Here is a 22,661-nt window from a genome sequence, read left to right as displayed (position 1 = left end):
CTCCTTATTTTATCACTTACTGTACACACACATGCTTATCTATAGAAGAAGCTCTGGCTATATACCAATGCCAAATACTTAGAGAGAATAATTGAAAATTAACATGTTATTACTTAGCTCTCCTAACACCCACTGGAAGTATAATTTATTTTGCTGTCTATGGTCACACAGCTTTTCTATAGAAACTTAGAGCAGAGGTAGGGATACTACAGGCAAAATCAGCTATTTCAAATGGTGATATAAAGGTAAAGGGGCTATTTGTAAACCATTCAATACACTAAAGCAGGTCAAATGGATCATTGGGAACAAATTAAAGGAAAGAAAAAATGAGGGTGTATTGCCCCTTTAACTCTAAATGCTAATGGTTCAGTGTACAAAGCAGAAGACCATAGTGGATCTAAGGTTCAAGCTGTTATAATTGAGGCCCCAAAGACTCTGTATGAGGGCCCAGAGTACTTGGGATTGACTTTTCTAGATGTATTACTCTGCAAATGAGCGATTGATAACAAGGTGCATTTGACTGCTGGTGATCATATACAATATCAGTAGATAAGTGTGTCAGTGCAATGTTACAGCTAGTTCACAATGTGCATTGTTTGCTTATCTGTGTATCTATCCTATATCATTTATTTTACACAGTTGTAATGAATTCTTTAAGTTGTATTATACAAGTTTTGTGTATTTTCAAAGTGTTTTAATCTCACTGTTATTTTAGAAGTTTCTAAATGTAAATCTTACTGCATTTGTGATACATTCCCAAAACATCTTTTTTATTTTTATTTTTTATTAATCAATAATCCTTAAAGGGACATGAAACCCAATTTTTTTCTTTCATGATTTATAAAGAACATGCTGTTTTAAACAACTTATATCCTTTGCTGAAAAGCATATATAAATAGGCTCAGTAGCTGCTGATTGGTGGCTGCACATAGATGCCTTTTGTGATTGGCTCACCCATATGCATTGCTATTTCTTCAACAAAGAAAATGTAAAGAATGAAGCAAATTAAATAATAGAAGTGAATTGGAATGTTTAAAATTGTATTCTCTATCTGAATCATGAAAGAAAAAAAAACTTTTGGGTTTAGTGTCCCTTTAAGCTAAAACACACACTTCCCACATGAAAATTGAAAAAGACTGCATTAAATATAGTAAAAATTGGTTGAAGAACTATAAATTGGGAATACTGACAGCTAAACTAATTCTATTGGCTTTCTGACAGCCACTGCTAGTAGTAAGACTAATGCACATTTAAAATTATGAAACTCAGCCAGCATAAGTTTTTCTTTCTACTGGGAAATAATGAAGACAGAAAAAAAAGAATAAAAAAATACCTTTTTGACAGTTTCTAACATAGATCCACCTCCTTGCCATGGCTTTGAGTTCTTTCTGATACAGGTAAGACTGGCCATGCTGTGCCACTTTCGATCTTCAAGTTTCTTGTGAAAAGCATTAGCTAGCAAGAGAACAGTGTCATACATGTACAGATTGGTGATCTGCAAAACATTAGATATTGATCATTAGTTAACACTTTTGAAGCCTGCTGACAGATGTAAGTAGAAATCATAACATAGTTACTGCAATGTCTTATGGGTTCATTGTCCTGAGGTTGAAGTTTCCACTTGATTGAACAATGATTTTTTTTTCTCTCACTCTCTAAATGAGTTACATTGGTTTTTTATCACTTATGAGAGGTTATTTTGTGATGGCCTGCTGACTCCTTAGTTTTGTATTGACCTGGATAATCACTGACACAGAAAGACAAGTAAAAGGGCTATATAGAAAGATTATGTTTTACGTTGTTGTTTTTTTTGGTAAACTTTTTTTTTTTTTACCCTGGAAAGGAAAGTGCATTATTAAAGGTAAAGGGATATCTTACTTGTGTAGACTGTTACACAAGTTAAAGGGACAGTCTATATCAGAATTTACATTTTTTTAAAAATAGATAATCCTTTTATTACCCATTCCCCAGTTTTGCATAACCAACACGATTATATTAATCTACTTTTTACCTCTGTGATTACCTTGTATCTAAGCATATGCAGACTCTCCCCTTATTTCACTTCTTTTGACAGACTTGCATTTTAGCCAATTAGTGCTGACTCATAAATAACTCAACAGGAGTAAGCACAATGTTATATATATATATGTATGTATATATATATATATATATATATATATATATATATATATATATATATATATATATATATGACACTCATGAACTAGCAGTGTCTAACTTTGAAAAACTGTCAAAATGCACTGAAATAAGAGTCAGCCTTAAACGGCTTAGAAATTACCATATGAGCCTGCCTAGGTTTAGCTTTCAACAAAGAATACTGAGAGCAAAGAAAATTTAAAGATAAAAGTAAAATGGAAAGTTGTTTAAAATTGAATGCCCTTTTGGAATCATGAAAGTTTAATTTTGACTAGACTGTTCCTTTAATTTGTCTATAAAAGGTGTTAGTGTTATTTAGTTATATATAAATGTCAGTATAGTAAACAATAAACCATGGTAGTAATGTGAGGTTGCAGGATATCTGTCTGAGTCAGGTATTATTGTTTTGTAAATAAGCCAACAGGTTATCGTTTCAATCATTTAAGACTTTAATTAAGTTTACAGCATTCTATAAATCCAATCTTATATAAGAAAGAAAACTCCACAATACTCCTTACAGTGGAGTTTCAACACTATGCAATACATATAATATCAATTCAATAACAAAAATCAGAAGTGCACACATATTTAATTCAATACATTATTTCTCTTAACCTTTTAAAGCCGTTATGCCGTTCTATGCCGTCATAATTACACTGGGCTTTAAAGCCGTTATGACGGAATAGAACATCATAGCTAACGGCTGTCCTGAAGCCTTCTATGCTGTCAGGACTTGATCGCGGTCTTGGGGGCTTCCTAGGGTTGTAGGGACGCCCCCAGACGCGATCCAATAATTGAAATCTCGTGATCGTGTGCACGATCGCGTGGTTTCAATTTGTCTACATCGGAACAGTTGTTCCGATGTAGGCACTTTAGCCTTGACACGAAAGGGTTAATTTAAAAGAGCATGAGGCTGCAAACTAACCTTTACATTTAACCGTTTAGGAGATCACCCTCTTAAACATCAAATGGTTATGTTTATAATTGGAAATGACAACACAACATAAGTGGAACCAATCACAATCTGAATAGGATACAACTCTAAAACAGATTTCCTACAAAAGATTCTGCAATCTCTAATCCCTGTTTAATAAGAGATGGACAGATTAATGGGTTTATTATAGGAAAGATGTTGTTTTACTCTTAGTGAGTCCAGGGGACTGTTTTGCATTCTGTAGACTATTTACTGAATTGTAAAATACAAGAAAAAAAAAAATCTGTTTAAGGTATATTTCTGATATGGGTCAAAATTCTGCACCTTGAAAATGAAGAAGAAACATTTGGAAGAAAAAGTAAATAAATCAGTGCCTAGTGCAAAAACCTTGTAAAATGTCATGATATAAAATAAATAGTAAAAAATAGATTTCTCAAGTATAAATAACCACAAAGGGTAGATCTGAAAATAAAAAGTGCTGATAAATTAAGAAAAATATTTGATATTAAAAAAAAAATTTTTTTGTGTCAAACGTTAAATCACTCCAAAAGTCAAAATTAAAGAGACAGTAATGTCAAAATTAAAGTTCCATGATTCTGATAAAGCATGCAATTTAAAACAACTTTCCAATTTACTTTTATTATTTAATTTTCTTTGTACTCTCTGTATCCTTTGTTGGAAACCATGCTTAGGATCAGCATTGCACTTCTGGGATCTAGCTACTGATTGGTGGTTGCACATATATGCATCTTGCCATTGATTCACTGGGTGCATTTAGTAGTGCATTGCTGCTCCTTCAACCAAAGGATACCAAGACAATGAAGCAAATTTAAAAACAGAAGTAAAATAGAAACTTGTACATTGTAGCTTAAAGTGATTAAAAAAATGGGCTTCATGTCACTTTATATTTTCTTGCTTCATATAGAGCAGGCAATTAACAAAACAAAAAAACCAGCAAAAAAACTGTTTAATTGACTTGTTATTAAATTTATGTCTTTCTCTTGACACCTTTCTTTTGGTATCCTATATTGATGCCTCCTTTTGATTATGGCATAGCTGTACAGGCAAAAAAGAGCTTGCACATGTCCTTGAACACTAGGGGCTAGATTTATCAATCTGCGAGCTGACATGATTCACATGTTGTGAACCTGTCCACATTTGATCGCAGATTGCGGAACACATTTGTTCCTAATTTTTAACATTGCATGGGTGACCACTTGTGCAAGTCTGCCCCCCTACCCTCACGCAAACCACTTGCATGAGAGTAGGGCTTGTCAACCACCCCTGCCGAATGAACTCAAGGTGATTTTCATCCGCCAACTCCAAAGTTGGTGAGAGAGTTTATGAAGCAGCGGTATAAACTGCTGCTTCATAATTATCAGTTGCAGGCTCAAATGAGCAAGTCTGCACTCGATCGGGGCATTCGCCACATGATAAATCTTGCGATATATAGCAGTAGATTAAATCATTCTACACAGTGATTACTTGATCAATGTAGGAGGTCATTTATAGCTGTCTGTAATTACCCACAAGTAAAGAGTATAAGACATTCATACTCAAGAGGTTTTCAAAGGGCATGTCCCCATGCTGAAAAACAATACAAAGCTGACAAAACATTTAGGTCTAGATTACATTTGTTCTGCACTTAACTGTGGCATATACAACTTCATTTATATAAATGCCCAAGCATTTCTGGTTTGTGAGCGCAGGCCTGAAATGCTAGTTAACCCCTTAATGACCACAGCACTTTTCCATTTTCTGTCCGTTTGGGACCAAGGCTATTTTTACATTTTTGCAGTGTTTGTGTTTAGCTGTAATTTTCTTCTTACTCATTTACTGTACCCACACATATTATATACCCTTTTTCTCGCCATTAAATGGACTTTCTAAAGATACCATTATTTTCATCATATCTTATAATTTACTATAAAAAAAATGATAAAATATGAGGAAAAATGGAAAAAAACACACTTTTTCTAACTTTGACCCCCAAAATCTGTTACATATCTAAAACCACCAAAAAACACCCATGCTAAATAGTTTCTAAATTTGTCCTGAGTTTAGAAATACCCAATGTTTACATGTTCTTTGCTTTTTTGCAAGTTATAGGGCCATAAATACAAGTAGCACTTTGCTATTTCCAAACCATTTTTTTCCAAAATTAGCGCTAGTTACATTAGAACACTAATATCTTTCAGGAATCCCTGAATATCCCTTGACATGTATGTATTTTTTTTTAGTAGACATCCCAAAGTATTGATCTAGGCCCATTTTGGTATATTTCATACCACCATTTCACCGCCAAATGCGATCAAATACAAAAAATCGTTCACTTTTTCACAAATTTTTTCACAAACTTTCGATTTCTCACTGAAATTATTTACAAACAACTTGTGCAATTATGGCATAAATGGTTGTAAATTCTTCTCTGGGATCCCCTTTGTTCAGAAATAGCAGACATATATGGCTTTGGTGTTGCTTTTTGGTAATTAGAAGGCCGCTAAATGCCACTGCGCACCACAAGTGTATTATGCCCAGCAGTTAAGGGGTTAATTAGGGAGCTTTTAGGGAGCTTGTAGGGTTAATTTTAGATTTAGTGTAGTAGACAACCCCAAGTATTGATCTAGGCACATTTTGGTATATTTCATGCCACCATTTCACCGCCAAATTCGATCAAATTAAAAAAAACATAAAAAAGTTCACAATTTTAGGTTTCTCACTGAAATCATTTACAAACAGCTTGTGCAATTATGGCACAAATGGTTGTAAATGCTTGTCTGGGATCCCCTTTGTTCAGAAATAGCAGACATATATGACTTTGGCGTTGCTTTCTGGTAATTAGAAGGCAGCTAAATCCTGCTGCGCCTCACACGTGTATTATGGCTAGCAGTGAAGGGTTTAATTAGGGAGATTGTAGGGAGCTTGCAGGGTTAATTTTAGCTTTAGTGTAGAGATCAGCCTCCCATCTGACACATCCCACCCCCTGATCCCTCCCAAATAGCTCCCTTCCCTCCCCCACCCCACAATTGTCCCCGCCATCTTAAGTACTGGCAGAAAGTCTGCCAGTACTAAAATAAAAGGGTTTAAAAAAAAAAAAATGCCACTGTGTAGGATCCCCCCCTTAGCCCCCAACCTCCCTGATCCCCCCCAAAACCGCTCTCTAACCCTCCCCTCTGCCTTATTGGGGGCCATCTTGGGTACTGGCAGCTGTCTGCCAGTACCCAGTTTGCAATAAAAAGTGCTTTTTTTTTTTTTTTTTTTTTTTCTGTAGTGTAGCTTCCCCCCTCACACAGACAAACCCCCACCACCTTGCTGATCGTTTTTTTTTTTACATTTTGACATTTTTTTCAACATTTTTTATTTCAGCATTTTCTGTAGTGTAGCGATTCCCACCCGCTCCCTCCCTGTGCACGCGCCCACCCTCCCGTGCACGCGCGCACCCGTGCGCGCCCCCAGCCACCCCCGCCCACGATCCCGCCCCCCTTCACATCACCAGGGCCATCGATGGCCGCCACCCGCCTCCCGGTCCGGCTCCCACCCACCAACGCAGTAAGACACCGATCTCCGGTGCAGAGAGGGCCACAGAGTGGCTCTCTCTGCACCGGATGGCTTAAAAAGGTTATTGCAGGATGCCTCCATATCGAGGCATCACTACAATAACCGGAAAGCATCTGGAAGCGAGCAGGATCGCTTCCAGCTGCTTTCCACACTGAGGACGTGCAGGGTACGTTCTCAGGCGTTAACTGCCTTTTTTCTGAGGACGTACCCTGCACGTCCTCAGTCGTTAAGGGGTTCAAGGGACATGAAACCCAATTTTTTTTCTTTCCTGATTTAGAAAGTGCATGCAATTTTAAACAACTTTCTAATTTACTTCTGTTATCTAATTTATTTCATTTTCTTGATATTCTTTGCTGAAAAAGCATATCTAGATAGGCTCAGTAGCTGCTGTTTGGTGGCTGTGCATAAATGCCTCGTGTGATTGGCTCACCCATGTACATTGCTATTTATTTAACAAAGGATATCTAAAAAATGAAACAAATTAGATAATAGAAGTAAATTGGAATGTTTAAGATTGTATTCTCTATCTGTATCATGAAAGAACATTTTTGGGTTTAGTGTCCCTTTAAATAGCTGCAGTCTTTAGACCACTGCTACTTAGCCTCTCAGCCACCTCAAACCTCACAGTGTTAAAGGGACAGTCTAGTCCAAAATACACTTTCATGATTCAGATAGAGAATGTAATTTTAAACAATTTTACAATTTACTTTTATCACCAATGTTGCTTTGTTCTCTTGGTATTCTTAGTTGAAAGCTAAACCTAGGAGGTTCACATGCTGTTAAGAAGCAGAGCTAAGGCCGGTGCTTCTTACCTTTTGGTTGCACGCTTGCATGAGCGAGCTTATGTAGCTACACATAATATATATATATATACAGTAGAAAGTATCCAAGCTGCAAGATTGGAAAGTTAAAACAAAAAGTCTTTATTCAATTCCACTTGGGATAAAAAATGATAGAAACAGCATGGGGGTCCAGCATATCAGTGTGACCAAAAAGCTCAGCTAATATGTTTCGGTGAAAACCGTAATCATAGCTATTATTTATATTTTATATATATATATATATATATATATATATATAATTTAAATATATTTTACTGGCTATTGTTTATAGCTTTTTAAGATTGCTTAGATTTCAATATATTTATTTTTAGCTTACAATTAGTTTTTTTAGCAGTTCAACTAATCTCCTAAACAGGCACAGTTAATAAAAGTATGTGTGCAAGAGTGCTGCTTCACTTTTCAATATTGAAAAGTTTTAAGATCGCAAAGTAGTAAGCTTAGATGGTAACTGTATGTATTACTCGCGATAATATAATAATAATATGACAGTTTAGTATATATCTTTGTAGGTATAATCTAGAGCCCTAACATACTTCAATTTTCTTCAGCTATCAAATTTACTCCTTTCTTTTAATAACCTTTGTTAAAAAGCATACCTACCGGGCGCTAGCTGTTGATTGGTGGTTACAAACATATGTCTCTTGTCCTTGGCTCACAAGAAGTATTCATCTAGGTCCTAGTAGTGGATTGTTTCTTTGGAGCTGACTTTAAACCCTTCACTACTGGGACTTTCAGAGAAGAACTTGCCCAAAATACCGGATCATGGTTAGCATATTTGCTATCACTCCATTTAAACAGAAATAGAGCCTTTGTTTTTTTATTTACTTGTCAAAACTTGATATATTTTTTAAGCAGAAAACCCAAGGTATTGATTGAGGCCCATTTTGGTATATTTCATGTCACTATTTCACCGCCAAAGGAGATCATATAAAAATAAAAATGGTAAACTTTTTCACAAACTTTGGGTTTTTCAGTGAAATTATTTACATACCGCTTGTGCAATCATGGTACAAATAGTTGTAAAAGCTTCTTTGGGATCCCCTTTGTTTAGAAATAGCAGACATTTATGGCTTTGCCATTGCCTTTTGGTAATTAGAAGGCCACTAATTGCAGCTGTGCATCACACGTCTGAAATTTGCGGCATTGAAGGGGTTAATCAGGTAGCTTGTAAGGTTAATTTTAGCTTTAGTGTAGAGATTACCCTCCAACCTGACACTTCCCACCCCCTCATCCTTACCTGATCCCTCCCAAACAGCTCTTTTCCCTCCGTCACCCACCACTTGCCACCCCAGTCTGTAAATATGAAAATTTAAGGCAGCTTTTTTTTTTATTAAATATTATGTTTAATTTTTTTTATATTTTCTCCAGTGTAGGATCGCCCCTGACCCTCAAAGCTCTCTGATCACTCCCAAACAGCTCTCTAACCCTCCTCACTCTAACTAGTGCCTGCCATCTTCAGTACTGGCAGCTGTCTACTGTTCTTAAATTAATGTGGTTTCTTAAAGAGACATCAAATTCACATTTTTATATATGGATACTATATATATATATATATATACAGGGCTCAAAATTTCAGGTTATTAACTTCTAGCCAGGCCAAAATGTTACTCGCCACTTCTGAGCCAATCCACTACTGCTCACACCACACCCACTACTGCACGCCCTCTTTTGTATATGTTTAGCCAAGGTGAAACACATTATTGTACAGACATTTTTAATATTCTTTATTTTATACCTGAAGAAATTAAATAATGCTACATACAGTAATAGATTAACAACAACAAAAAGTGCATAGCAGTTAGCAACATCAGCTTGGTGGTTCTGGGTAAGACAATAGCTGGATAGAAATAGGAAGTTGTTAAAGTGAGAGAGTTGGGAAAGAGTACTGGCATTCATGGAAGGTCTTTGTAGTCCTGGAGATTTTCCTTTAATAATTATCGTCTCTCCCTTCTCTCTCTTTACTATCTTTCTCCCATCCCTCCTCTCTTCAATCTCTTTTTACCCTCTCCCTTATCTCTCAACATTCACTCACTAACTTTCACTCGCCACCATTAAATTTCCACTCGCCAATGGCTAGTAAAGAGTGGAAATTTTGAGCCCTGTATATATATATATATATATATATAGAGAGAGAGAGAGAGAGAGAGAGAGGTTGATGATCTTGATGGGAATGATATGCTGGTTACCCTGGATGTAACCAGCTTGTACACTGTCATCCCTCATGAGGAAGGGATGGCTGCGGTCAAATCTACTCTCCTACATACACCATATGTAGGTCCACCTGTTGATGTGGTACTTCAGTTGCTTGAATACTGCCTTAAGATGAATTATTTTAAATTCGAATCTAAGTTTTACCTCCAAATATCCGGCACAGCGATGGGGTCCAACGTGGCCCCATCCTATGCCAATCTGTTTATGGCTCGATTCGAGACCTTGGGCACTACCCTCTTTCATGATCACAGGATCCGGATGTTTTGCAGGTACATAGATGACCTGTTCCTTATTTGGAGGGGCAACCAGCAAGAATTGGAATCTTGGTTCACTGATTTGAATAAAGCTGATGTTAACTTGAAATTTAAAATCAATTTCGACTATCAGACAATTGACTTTCTTGACTTAAGAATATACAAATCTGGTACAGGTCTAAATACAATGCTGTACCAGAAACCGACTGATCGGAATTCTATTCTACAGGGTTCAAGTTGTCATTCTCCATTCTTAAAAAAGGCCTTGCCCAGGTCACAGTTCATGCGGGTGACCAGAAACAACAGTGAACAGGTTAACAAGCAGACACAGCTTGATGAGATGAGAAACAAGTTCTAACAACGCGGATACAAGAACCAGCATTTGACGTCAGCTTATACTGAGGCTACCAGGATAACACAGATGAAGGCATTAAAGAAACCGGTAACTGAAACACCACAGAATGAACGGATGATATTAACTACTACATTTACTCCAGATAAAGTTGTCCTGTCGAAAATACTGCGTGATCATTGGGACATTGTCTCTACTGATAAGAGACTTTCTTGTGACTCCATGGACTTACCGATTGTTGGCTATAGGAGGGCAGCCTCCTTGAGAGATCATTTGATGCGACCTGATAACAGATTAAGCTACAGGTCCAAAACATGGTTAGACACCACCAAAAATGGGTGCTTCAGATGCAGTGGATGCACCACATGCAGTGGGATGACCCAGAGCAAATTTTTCACACATCCTTGGACAAATAAAAGATTTGCTATTAGACATAGGGTCACATGCACTACAAACTATATTGTGTACATGATATATTGCCCCTGTGGAAAATTCTATGTCGGTAAGACACAGGATGATGCCCGCACTAGAATGGCCAATCACAGGTCAGCTATCAGGGCAGCCCTCAGTAGCGGCAAATCAGATCAGCCGGTTGCCAGACACTTCCTTCAGGCACAACACAAAAACACTGACTTAAGATTCATCATTATAGATCACATTCCGCCACTCACCAGAGGAGGTGATAGGGGTAGGCTGCTACTGCAGAGAGAAAGTAGATGGATCTTTACATTGGACATGTTGGTTCCTAAGCGATTGAATGTCAATTTGGATATGCAATGTTTCCTATAATGGTTGTTCAATTGATTGGGTATGTTTACTATCTGGTTTTTGGCGGTACTAGGTACATACATAAGGATTATCTATTTGTGGCATACAGGACATAATATTACCAAATATGGTTTTGGTTTACATCAAAATATATATTAGGATTCATGACACTTTTGTGTGATGTTGAGGTCGGTTTGTTCTTGAGTCACTGGCTTTTAAGCCAGTTGTTTATATCTATCATTGGCACTAATTCAGATTCCAGTTATAGCAATCTGATTATTTGGGTTCATGGATTGTTGTTATATACATCTGTATTATATTTGTATGCATTTGTACATATTGGTATAGGTTGGTTTAATGGGAGGATTAGATGTCACATCAACATCAAAAGACAAGCTGAGGTAGGATGTGGATCTCCGTTGATCAGGGTGCCCCACTATGAGGGGATCACTACGGCATGTACAATATCTTATGTTGTTGTCCCTGGCTACTTAGCAACCCTATACGGGTAGTTGCAATCCCAAGTGAATAAGAGCAGGAATATTAATGTTACTAGATACTCATAGATCATTTCTGTATATAGATTTGTGTATATTTGTATATAGTTGTATAGGTTGGTTCAATTTTGAGGAGAGGATTTCTTGCTAGCAGCTTAAGACAGGCTGAAGTATATGGCTGATCGTTGTGGATCAGGAAGCCTCAAAACGTGGGATCTGCTATGGTATGCATAATGTTTTATACATAATGGTTTATACTTTATGTTGTTACACCTGGTTGCTTAGCAACCCTACACGGGATGTTACCGCTATGGTATATTTAAGTTCTATGGATGCAGTATCCACTAGTCTGTTGGTTCCGGATATGTCCCCTATCTGTTTTCAATATGGAACATTTTGGTTGCTAGGCGACCATGCGTAAACTATTTACCCGATTGAGTGGGACCTCACTAGAGCGATGTGTGTGATATATATGTGCCAACTCTAGGGTATAAATCTGGACCGGTGGGAATGGTTAGGTGACCGATCCTGTGGGGTCCATGTTTAGAATTAATCTCTATTGATCTCTGCTGTAGCAGCGGTAAACACATTGACACAAAGATGCGCACCGCATAACAATAAAGTAAAATCTATGTGAATATAATGCAGTAAATATAATGCAGTTGACATCAAATACCAATATACACCATAGTTCATGTTTATGTGGTACATATGCAATACTTGGCCATTTCTAATATGATATAGTATGCTGGGGAAGGTTATGTTACTATACTGTTTTTAATTTTTTTTGCACTTGTTAACTTTTTGATCCTCTAGGGCCTCTGTAAAGTCTCTTGCGCATGCGCAGTTGCGCAGAGGAGACGCCACACGCACCAATTAAAGTGGAAAAAGAGATCTGCATACAAAAAAATGTTTTGAAAGAATTTAGAACTGCCTTAATTTATATAGCAACATTTAATCTTTGTAGTCCAATGATTTAGCCTATTGACTATTGAGTATCTTATCTCCTTCCATAGAGTTATTAATTCTACAGTGTGTAGTACAGCCTCCCTGGGTTCATGAGAAAAACACAGTGGGCGCAATCAAATATACGGCGCAGGTTTCGGCAAAAGCGTGGGAACCTGCGCCATCCGTAATTTCACCTCGCACATCGGGGTATTACATAAACCCCGCCGGCAGTTCATAAAGTGCCGTAAGTCTGATAAACTAGCGATGTCCAGAAATGAGCGTAAATACAAATTTCTGGAGTCGCTAGTGACTTACGGCACTTTAGAAACTGCCGGAGCCTAAGAAAAGTAAAGAAAATAAAAATCACCCCTAAAAGTCTAACACGCCTCATAAAAAATAAGCCCGAAACGTAAAACCCCTATATCCACAATCCCCTCTCTCATTACTAATATTAAATGTATTAACCCCTAGACTGACAACCCCCCACAATGCAATATGCCTATTTAAACAATTAACCCCTAAATCCGCCAAACCCCAAAATCACAAACTACCTCTTAAAACTATTAACCCTTAATCCGCCATGCACCCACAAAGCAATAAACCTATTCAAGTATTAACCCCTAAACCGCCATAGCCCACATAGCCTATTAAATGTATTAACCCCTAATCTGCCGACGCCACTATCATAAAGTTATTAACCCCTAAACCTATGTCTAACCCTAACACCCCCTAACTTAAATATTATTTAAATAAATCTAAATAAAATTACTATTATTAACTAAATTATTCCTATTTAAAACTAAATACTTACCTATAAAATAAACCCTAAGATAGCTACAATATAATTAATAATTACATTGCAGCTATTTTAGGATTTATTTTTATTTTACAGGCAACTTTGTATTTATTTTAACTAGGTACAATAGCTATTAAATAGTTATTTACTATTTAATAGCTACCTAGTTAAAATAAAGACAAATTTACCTGTAAAATAAATCCTAACCTAAGTTAAAATTACACCTAACACTACACTATCATTAAAGAAATTAAATTAAATTAATTAACTATAATTATCTAAAATTAAATACAATAAAATAAAATAAACTAAAGTACAAAAAACCCCACTAAATTACAGAAAATAAATAAATAATTTCAAGAAGTTTAAACTACTTACACCTAATCTAAGCCCACTAATAAAATAAAAAAGCCCCCAAAATAATACAATTCCCTACCCTATACTAAATTACAAATAGCCCTTAAAAGGGCTTTTTGCGGGGCATTGCCCCAAAGTAATCAGCTCTTTCACCTGTAAAAAGAGAAATACAACCCCCCAACATTAAAACCCACCACCCACACAACCAACCCTACTCTAAAACCCACCCAATACCACCTTAAAAAAAACTAACACTACCCCCTTGAAGATCTCCCTACCTTGAGCCGTCTTCACCCAGCCGGACACAAGTGGACCTCCAGAGGGGCAGAAGTCTTCATCCGATCCGGCCAGAAGAGGACATCCAGACCGGCAGAAGTCTTCATCCAGGTGGCATCTTCTATCTTTTTCCATCCGGAGCGGAGCGGGTCCATCTTGAAGACATCCGACGCGGAGCATCCTCTTCCATCTGACGGCGACTGAAGAATGAAGGTTCCTTTAAATGACGTCATCCAAGATGGCGTCCCTTCAATTCCAATTGACTGATAGAATTCCAACCAACCCCCAAATAAAACCCTAACTAAAAAAACCTAAGCTCCCCATTGCCCTGAAAAGGGCATTTGGATGGGCATTGCCCTTAAAAGGGCATTTAGTTCTATTGCTGCCCAAAGCCCTAACCTAAAAATAAAACCCACCCAATACACCCTTAAAAAAAACCTAACACTAATCCCCTGAAGATCCACTTACAGTTTTGAAGAGCCGACATCCATCCTCAATGAAGCCGGGAGAAGTCCTCATCGAAGCGGCAAGAAGTCCTCAACGAAGCCGGGAGAAGTCTTCATCCAAGCTGGGAGAAGTGGTCCTCCTGATGGGCAGAAGTCTTCATCCAGACGGCATCTTCTATCTTCATCCATCCGGCACGGAGCAGGTCCATCTTCAAGACATCCGAAGCAGAGCATCCTCTTCCAACAACGACTACCCGACGAATGAAGGTACCTTTAAATGACATCATCTAATTGGCTGATATAATTCTATCAGCCAATCGGAATTAAGGTAGGAAAAATCCTATTGGCTGATGCAATCAGCCAATCGGATTGAAGTTCAATCCGATTGGCTGATCCAATCAGCCAATAGGATTGACCTCGCATTCTATTGGCTGTTCCAATCAGCCAATAGAATGCGAGCTCAATCCTATTGGCTGATTGCATCAGCCAATAGGATTTTTCCTACCTTAATTCCGATTGGCTGATATGATTCTATCAGCCAATCGGAATTGAAGGGATGCCATCTTGGATGGCGTAATTTTAAGGAACCTTCATTCTTCAGTCGCCGTCGGATGGAAGAGGATGCTCCGCGTCGGATGTCTTCAAGATGGACCCGCTCCGCTCCGGATGGAAGAAGATAGAAGATGCCGCCTGGATGAAGACTTCTGCTGGTCTGGATGTCCTCTTCTGGCCGGATTGGATGAAGACTTCTGCCCCTCTGGAGGTCCACTTGTGCCTGGCTGGGTAAAGACAGCTCAAGGCAGGGAGATCTTCAATGGGGTAGTGTTTTTTTAAGGGGGGATTGGGTGGGTTTTAGAGTAGGGTTGGTTGTGTGGGTGGTGGGTTTTAATGTTTGGGGGGTTGTATTTCTTTTTTACAGGTAATAGAGCTGATTACTTTAGTTTATTTTATTTAATTGTATTTAATTTTAGGTAATTGTATTTAATTAATGTAATTTATTTAATGATAGTGTAGTGTTAGGTGTAATTGTAACTTAGGTTAGGATTTATTTTACAGGTAAATTTGTCTTTATTTTAACTAGGTAGTTAACTATTTAATAACTATTGTACCTAGTTAAAATAAATACAAAGTTGCCTGTAAAATAAAAATAAATCCTAAAATAGCTACAATGTAATTATTAATTATATTGTAGCTATCTTAGGGTTTATTTTATAGGTATTTAGTTTTAAATAGGAATAATTTAGTTAATAATAGTACTTTTATTTAGATTTATTTAAATAATATTTAAGTTAGGGGGGTGTTAGGGTTAGACTTAGGTTTAGGGGTTAATAACTTTATTATAGTGGCGGCGATGTTGGCGGCGGCAGATTAGGGGTTAATACATTTAATAGGCTATGTGGGCTATGGCGGTTTAGGGGTTAATACTTGAATAGGTTTATTGCGTTGTGGGTTAATGGTGGATTAAGGGTTAATAGTTTTAAGAGGTAGTTTGCGATGTTGGGGTTGGCGGATTTAGGGGTTAATAATTGAGTTATTATTTGCGGTGTGGGTTTGATAGTGGATATATTGGTTAATAGAGTTTATTAGTTATTGCGGTGGGGCATTGCGGTTGACAGGTAGATAGACAATGCACATGCGTTAGGTGTTAGTTTATTTTTGTAGGAATTTTCGGGAGTTACGGTGCTCCCATACTCAGCGCAAGGCCTGCTACGGCTGCCTTTTATGGCGAGGTAACAATGGTGTAAGATTTCTCCATTTTTGCCACGTAAGGCCTTGTGCTGGATATTGGATACCGATTTACGATGCGGCCCCATGTTAGCCTATGGGAGTAAAAATTGCAAGCGATGGGTGAAATATACGCGCGTAACTTGTATGCTACGCCGTACATGTAATACCAAAACCGCGTAAAAACTGGCGGCGGAGGATTTTGCGGGCGACGCTGCATATGTAATGGAGGCCAGTGTTCATAGTTAAATTACAGATAAAGTGGCAAAAATAATGAATGTTTTCCAAATGTTATGGTTATAACATTTTCAATTTAATGTCCCTTATATAAGCTCCACAAAGAAATAACGGCAAACTTGTAAAGTCACACTGAATTATATGATTTTTGTCCAGTTAAATGAACTTTAATTCAAAAGATATTCATCTGGTTATATTCACTCTCTGCCATCTATGTAAATGAGAACGCACTGTCACCTTTCCACCTTCAATGACATTTATAGAAATTAGACTTTTTTTTTTTTGTTGATGCTACGATGGTGTCTGGCTGATTTATATCTTTTACTGCCCTCACTAGGAATGAGCCAGCCTATTTATTGTGCTAAAGAAGAAGTGGGTTCATTAAACATCTCATTGTTTAAGAGATAGACTATTAATTATGAACAGTTCTTCTCTACATCTCTCTTTAGTTGCAGTTCATCTGGGAATAATTGACCCTTTCATTCAGTTATGAAAGCTTTGTCATACATTAGAACACTCACAAAGAAGGTGAAAATACTGCTGACTACAGTTAGACTTATTAATGATCTTACACTCACAAACAGAATTTCTTAATTTATTTAATGGCACTGTTAGTAAGAACTCTGCATACATTAAAATAACAATTACTTTATGTAATGTACACAAAAAAATGTGCCACTTAGCTATCAAGTCATCCGTTGAGGGACTGACCAAATGATTATGCTCTGTCCTCCAAATGTCTTTAAAGGGATATTCTATTACAAAGATCATGCTCTAAATGGATAGAACAGGTATTTTTGTGTTACTTTACCCTAACTTACTATGGGTTTGAACAAAATCAATCACTTGATAATTATCTGCATGTTAACACCTGCAGTTGAGACATTTTCAGTGGTGTCACAATAATAATCAGATATTTTCCTTGCTTGTGAGCAGCACTTTTTAATTAGTCTATTATGCAAAAAAAATTACTTAAAGGGATAGAAAGGTCAAACTTGAAATGTGCTTAAATGCATTTCAGTTTTCAATAGAAACATTTTTGCAATATAATTTCCCTAGTAAAAATGCTTTTAGAAAAAGTTATAATTGTTTTAGCAGCATATTGACATATTCTACATGTGACTTTAACATCAAGATTCAAACACCATGCCTGCTCAGAAAGCTGTCTGTGTTGTGTATTACATCAGTGAAGACTTAGGGGCCGATTTATCAAGGGCCAAATGGCCCCTGATGCCCCTGTTTCAGCTGCTCCTTAACTGGTCCACTGCCTCTGAGGCTGCGGACATCAATCAGCCCGATCCTATACAATTGGGTTGATGAACACCCCCTGCTAGCGGCCAATTGTCAGTGAATCTGCAGGGGGCAGCATTGCACACGCAGTTCACCAGAACTGCTTGTGCAATGTTAAATAGTGATGTCGCGAACCTAAAATTTTCGGTTCGCGAACCGCGGACTCGAACTTCTGGTATTGTTCGCGAACGCTCGAACCGCGCGAACCGCCATTGAATTCAATAGGCAGACGAACTTTAAAACCTACAAGGACTCTTTCTGGCCACAATAGTGATGGAAAAGTTGTTTCAAGGGTACTAACACCTGGACTGTTGCATGCTGGAGGGGGATCCCTGGCAAAACTCCCATGGAAAATTACATAGTTGATGCAGAGTCTGCTTTTAAGCCATAATGGGTCTAAATCAACTAACATTCCCAAAGTGGCTGTCTCAAAACATCCCAGACAGAAGATAGATTGATAGTGATAGATAGGATAGATAGATATACATAGATTGATAGTTAGATAGAATCGATAGAAGAGAAATAGATAGATTTGTTAGATATATAATTACCCTAATAAATTCTAATAATCAAACATGCGTTCTTGGACCCAACTAGCTTGTGTCAATTAGTACTTTTCTTAGCACTTTAATCCCTGTTCCCCCCCCCCTATCGGGGGAGTTCTATATGGCCTGCCAGATTACCCTGAAAAATTATAATAATAAGACATGTGGTCTGCTACCTATTTTAACAAGGTTGTGTTTTAAGTACTACCATTCTTAGCACTTTAATCTCTGTAACTCCCCCTATTTGGTGAGGTCTATACGGCCTGGATGATTACCCATACAAAATATAATAATAAGACATCTGCTCTTGGTCTGCAACCCATGGTAACTATGTTGTGTTAATTAGTAATGTCCTTCGCATTTTAATAGCTGTTACTCATACTCACCCTATCGGTGGAGGTCTATATGGCCTGCATGATTACCCTTACAAAATATAACAACCAAACATATGCTCTGGGACCCATGGTAAGTAGGTTGTGTTAAGTAGTACTGTTCTTTGCATTTTCATACCTGTTACAACACCAAATGGTGGCAGGTCTATCTGGCCTTCATGATTAGCTGCACCCAAACCCAAAAAAAAGCCGAGTGGTCTTAGACTAACAGCCATGGCTAACTCTGTTGTTTCAATTAGTACTATTCTTAGCACTTTCATCCCTGTTACGGGCGGTCTACATGGCCATCATGATTAGCCGAACAAAATACTACAATCCAACCTTTGCTCAGTCTTCATAGGCCCTTCATTGTCTGTATTTTGATAGTACAGTTCTTATTATTTTTATAGCTGATACAACACTGAATGTTGTCAGCTCTATATGGCCTGCATGATTAGCTGCACCCAATACAAAAATAAATCCAAGCGGTCTTGGATTAACACCCATGGCTAACTCTGTTGTTTCAAGTAGTACTATTCTTAGCACTTTCATCTCATCATCCCTGTTACTTCATGATTAGCCTAACCAAATACTACAATCCAACCTTGGCTCAGTCTTCCAAAGGCCCTTCATTGGCTGTATTTTGGTAGTACTGTTCTTATTTCTACATGGTGGTCTACATGGCCAACATGATTAGCCTAACCAAATACTACAATCCAACCTTGGCTCAGTCTTCCTAAGGCCCTTCATTGGCTGTATTTTGGTAGTACTGTTCTTATTAGTTTAATAGCTGATACGACACCGAATGTTGTCAGCTCTATATGGCCTGCATGAATAGCCGCACCCAAAGCCAAAAAAAAGCCAAGCGGTTTGCACTAACTCTGTTGTTTCAAGTTCTAATATTCTTAGCTCTTTCATCTCATCATCCCTGTTACTTCCAGGACTCTCGGTGGTGGTGGTCTACATGGCCATCATGATTAGCCTAACCAAATACTACAATCCAACCTTGGCCCAGTCTTCCTAAGGCCCTTCATTGGCTGTATTTTGGTAGTACTGTTCTTATTAGTTTAATAGCTAAGGATGGCAGGCAGGAGGGAGATGCAATTCAAGGAAACTAGGAGACTGATTACTGACAGTCTAAACAGTGATGATTGACAATTTTTGCAATACTGTTAACAGAAATATGATTGCTGACAACAATTGGCTAGGTGGGCCTGGCTCACAGCAGGCTGTAAGGCAGGAGGAAAGTGCTATTCAATGGCACCAGCAAACTGAGGATTCAAATCACAGCAACTATTACCAAAAATTTTAATTTTTAATTATTAGAATACTGTCACAACAAATATGATTGGTGTAAATATTTTTTAAGTAGGCCTGGCACACAGGCTTGGAAGGCTGTAGAAAAGTGCAATTCAAAGGCACGAGCAAACTGAGGGTTAAGATCATCAACAATAAAGATTTTTTTAATTTTAATTAGTAACTATACTGTGACAAAAAATTTGGATTGGTGTAAATAGTTGGCAAGACGGCCTGGCACAAAAGGATGGCAGGCAGGAGGGAGATGTAATTCAAGGAAACTAGGAGACTGATTACTGACAGTCTAAACAGTGATGATTGACAATTTTTGAAATACTGTTAACAGAAATATGATTGCTGACAACAATTGGCTAGGTGGGCCTGGCTCACAGCAGGCTGCAAGGCAGGAGGAAAGTGCTATTCAATGGCACCAGCAAACTGAGGATTCAAATCACAGCAACTATTACCAAAAATTTTAATTTTTAATTATTAGAATACTGTCACAACAAATATGATTGGTGTAAATATTTTTTAAGTAGGCCTGGCACACAGGCTTGGAAGGCTGTAGAAAAGTGCAATTCAAAGGCACGAGCAAACTGAGGATTAAGATCAACACTAAAAAATGTTTTTATTTAAATTAATAACTATACTGTCTGACTGTGACAACAATTATGATTGGTGTAAATAGTTGGCTAGACGGCCTGGCACAAAAGGCTGGCAGTGGCAGGCAGGAGGTAAATGAAATTCAATGGCCCTAGGAGACTGAATATTTGCAGTCCAAAAAATTATGTTTTTTTTTTTTTTTATTACTGTTACAAGAATTGTGATTGGTGCCACTAATTGGCTACTTGGGCCTGGCAGACAGGCTGGCAGATATGAGTCGTGGATGGTAGGTAGGGCAGCAATTTAACACAGTATGCTGTGTAAGTGACAAAAACACAGGACTGATAGAAAATTAAGTTACATTACACTAGCAAAATATTTTAAAATTTTAGATTTTAATATTAAAATTATGTTAAGAAGTGCAATGCACATATGACTCTATGAGTGGTCGCACTGGCTGGCTGCTACGTAGGGCAGCAATTATAACAACAGTATGCTGTGTAAGTCAGATAGACAGTTAGACACAGGCCTGATAGAAAATACAATTAGATTACACTAGCATAATGATTTAAAGACTTTTTTTTGGAAATTTTAAGAAAAAGGTTAAGCACATACATATGAGTCGTGGCTGATAGCCTTGGAAGGGCAGCTATTAAAAACAGTAGGCTCTGTATGTCGGATACACACACGCCTGATAGAAAATACTATTAGATTACACTAGAAAAATGATTGAAATTATTTTTTGGGGGGGGGAATTAAAAAAAGGTTAAACACATATGAGTCGTGGGTCATAGACTAGGGAGGGCAGCAAGTAAACACAGTAGGCTCTCTATGTCAGCAAAACACACAGACCGGATAGAAAATTATATTAGATTACACTAGCAAACAAATTTAAACTTTTTTTTTTAGATATTAAAATTAAGGTGAAAGAAAAATAGATATGAGTGCTGGGTGGCTGCCTGGCACAGACCAATTAACCAAAAGACTGAAAAAAAAGAGGTATATTAATGCTGAGTGAGCCTGACAGACACAGGCATGATAGTAAATGTAATTAGATTACAATAGAAAAATATTTTTTTGTGTTTTTTTTTTAAATTAAAAATAATGTTATAAACGGATATTAACACTGCTGGCTGCTGGCTGGCACAGAGCAATGAACCAGAGTATATGCTGTGTGACACTGGCCTGATAGAAAATGAAAAAAAATTACACTAGAAAAATAATTATATTTTTGGGTTAGTTAAATTTAAACTAATGTTGTTAGGGAGATATCAGTGGTGGCAGTAGTCACAGCATATGCTGTGAGCCTTAAACACACAGCTGAAAGCCAGGCAAATGCTAATAAAAAAAAAAAAAAAAACGGCACGAAATATAGCCCTAAAAAGGGCTTTTTGGGGTGCTGTGCTTGCAGCAGATGAGTGGAGTCCTTCTGGACTGTAAATACACTAGCCTAGCTATGTTTTTCCTATTAATGTCAGGAGCAAAAACACAACACTTCCTCTCATTAAAAAAGCAAGGTCGTTATGAGTCTAAAATGGCGGATTCCGAGTAGCTGGGAGTGTCTGTGAGGGAGTGTCTGATGTTGATTGGCTCTAATGTGTCAGGCGGCTGTGACATAAAGGGTCAAAGTTTCCACAATGATGACACATAGGGGCGGATCGAACATCGCCATGTGTTCGCCCACAAACGCGAACGCGAACAACCTATGTTCGCTGTGAACCGTTCGCGGGTGAACAGTTCGGGACATCACTAATGTTAAATGCCAACAGCGTATGCTGTCTGTATTCAGCGATGTCTGGCGTACATGATACGTAACACAAACACACGGTGCTGGACTGACCGTAATAGGTGGGATCAGACTGATATACTACAGGAAAGTTCTACTCTGTGAAAAGCATTACTGGGCTAAAAGAAGTTGCACCCAGGTGGTAAATCGCCATAGAACAGGCTAACAATGGTATTAAGCCGACTGTTCGTTCCTGTGAGTGTGCTTCTCTTTGTGTGTGTGTGTGTATATATATATATATATATATATATATATATACATACAGAAGCCAAATTGTATGTGAGATATATAGATGATGTATTCTTGGTATGGAGAGGGTCAGAAACATCATTAAAGTATTGGATTGATACCCTTAATAGGATAGAGTCTACTATCCGTTTCAAATTTGCATATAGTAAGGTCACCATCCCCT

General features: G+C 37.7%; 1 protein-coding gene across 1 annotated transcript in view; it reads right to left on the bottom strand.

Moving 5' to 3' along the window:
• GRID2 (glutamate ionotropic receptor delta type subunit 2) overlaps positions 1–22,661 on the bottom strand; it is a 2,072,895-nt gene that overhangs the window by 916,815 nt on the left and 1,133,419 nt on the right. Inside the window, exon 8 of the mRNA XM_053700169.1 lies at positions 1,334–1,495. Coding sequence (XP_053556144.1) covers positions 1,334–1,495 — 162 coding nt within the window. The remainder of the gene's footprint in view (positions 1–1,333; positions 1,496–22,661) is intronic.

Source organism: Bombina bombina, chromosome 2, assembly GCF_027579735.1.
Source record: "Bombina bombina isolate aBomBom1 chromosome 2, aBomBom1.pri, whole genome shotgun sequence".
Taxonomy (NCBI): Eukaryota; Metazoa; Chordata; class Amphibia; order Anura; family Bombinatoridae; genus Bombina; species Bombina bombina.
The sequence above is the reverse complement of the archived record's forward strand: the minus strand, read 5'-3'. Positions and strand labels throughout refer to the sequence as shown.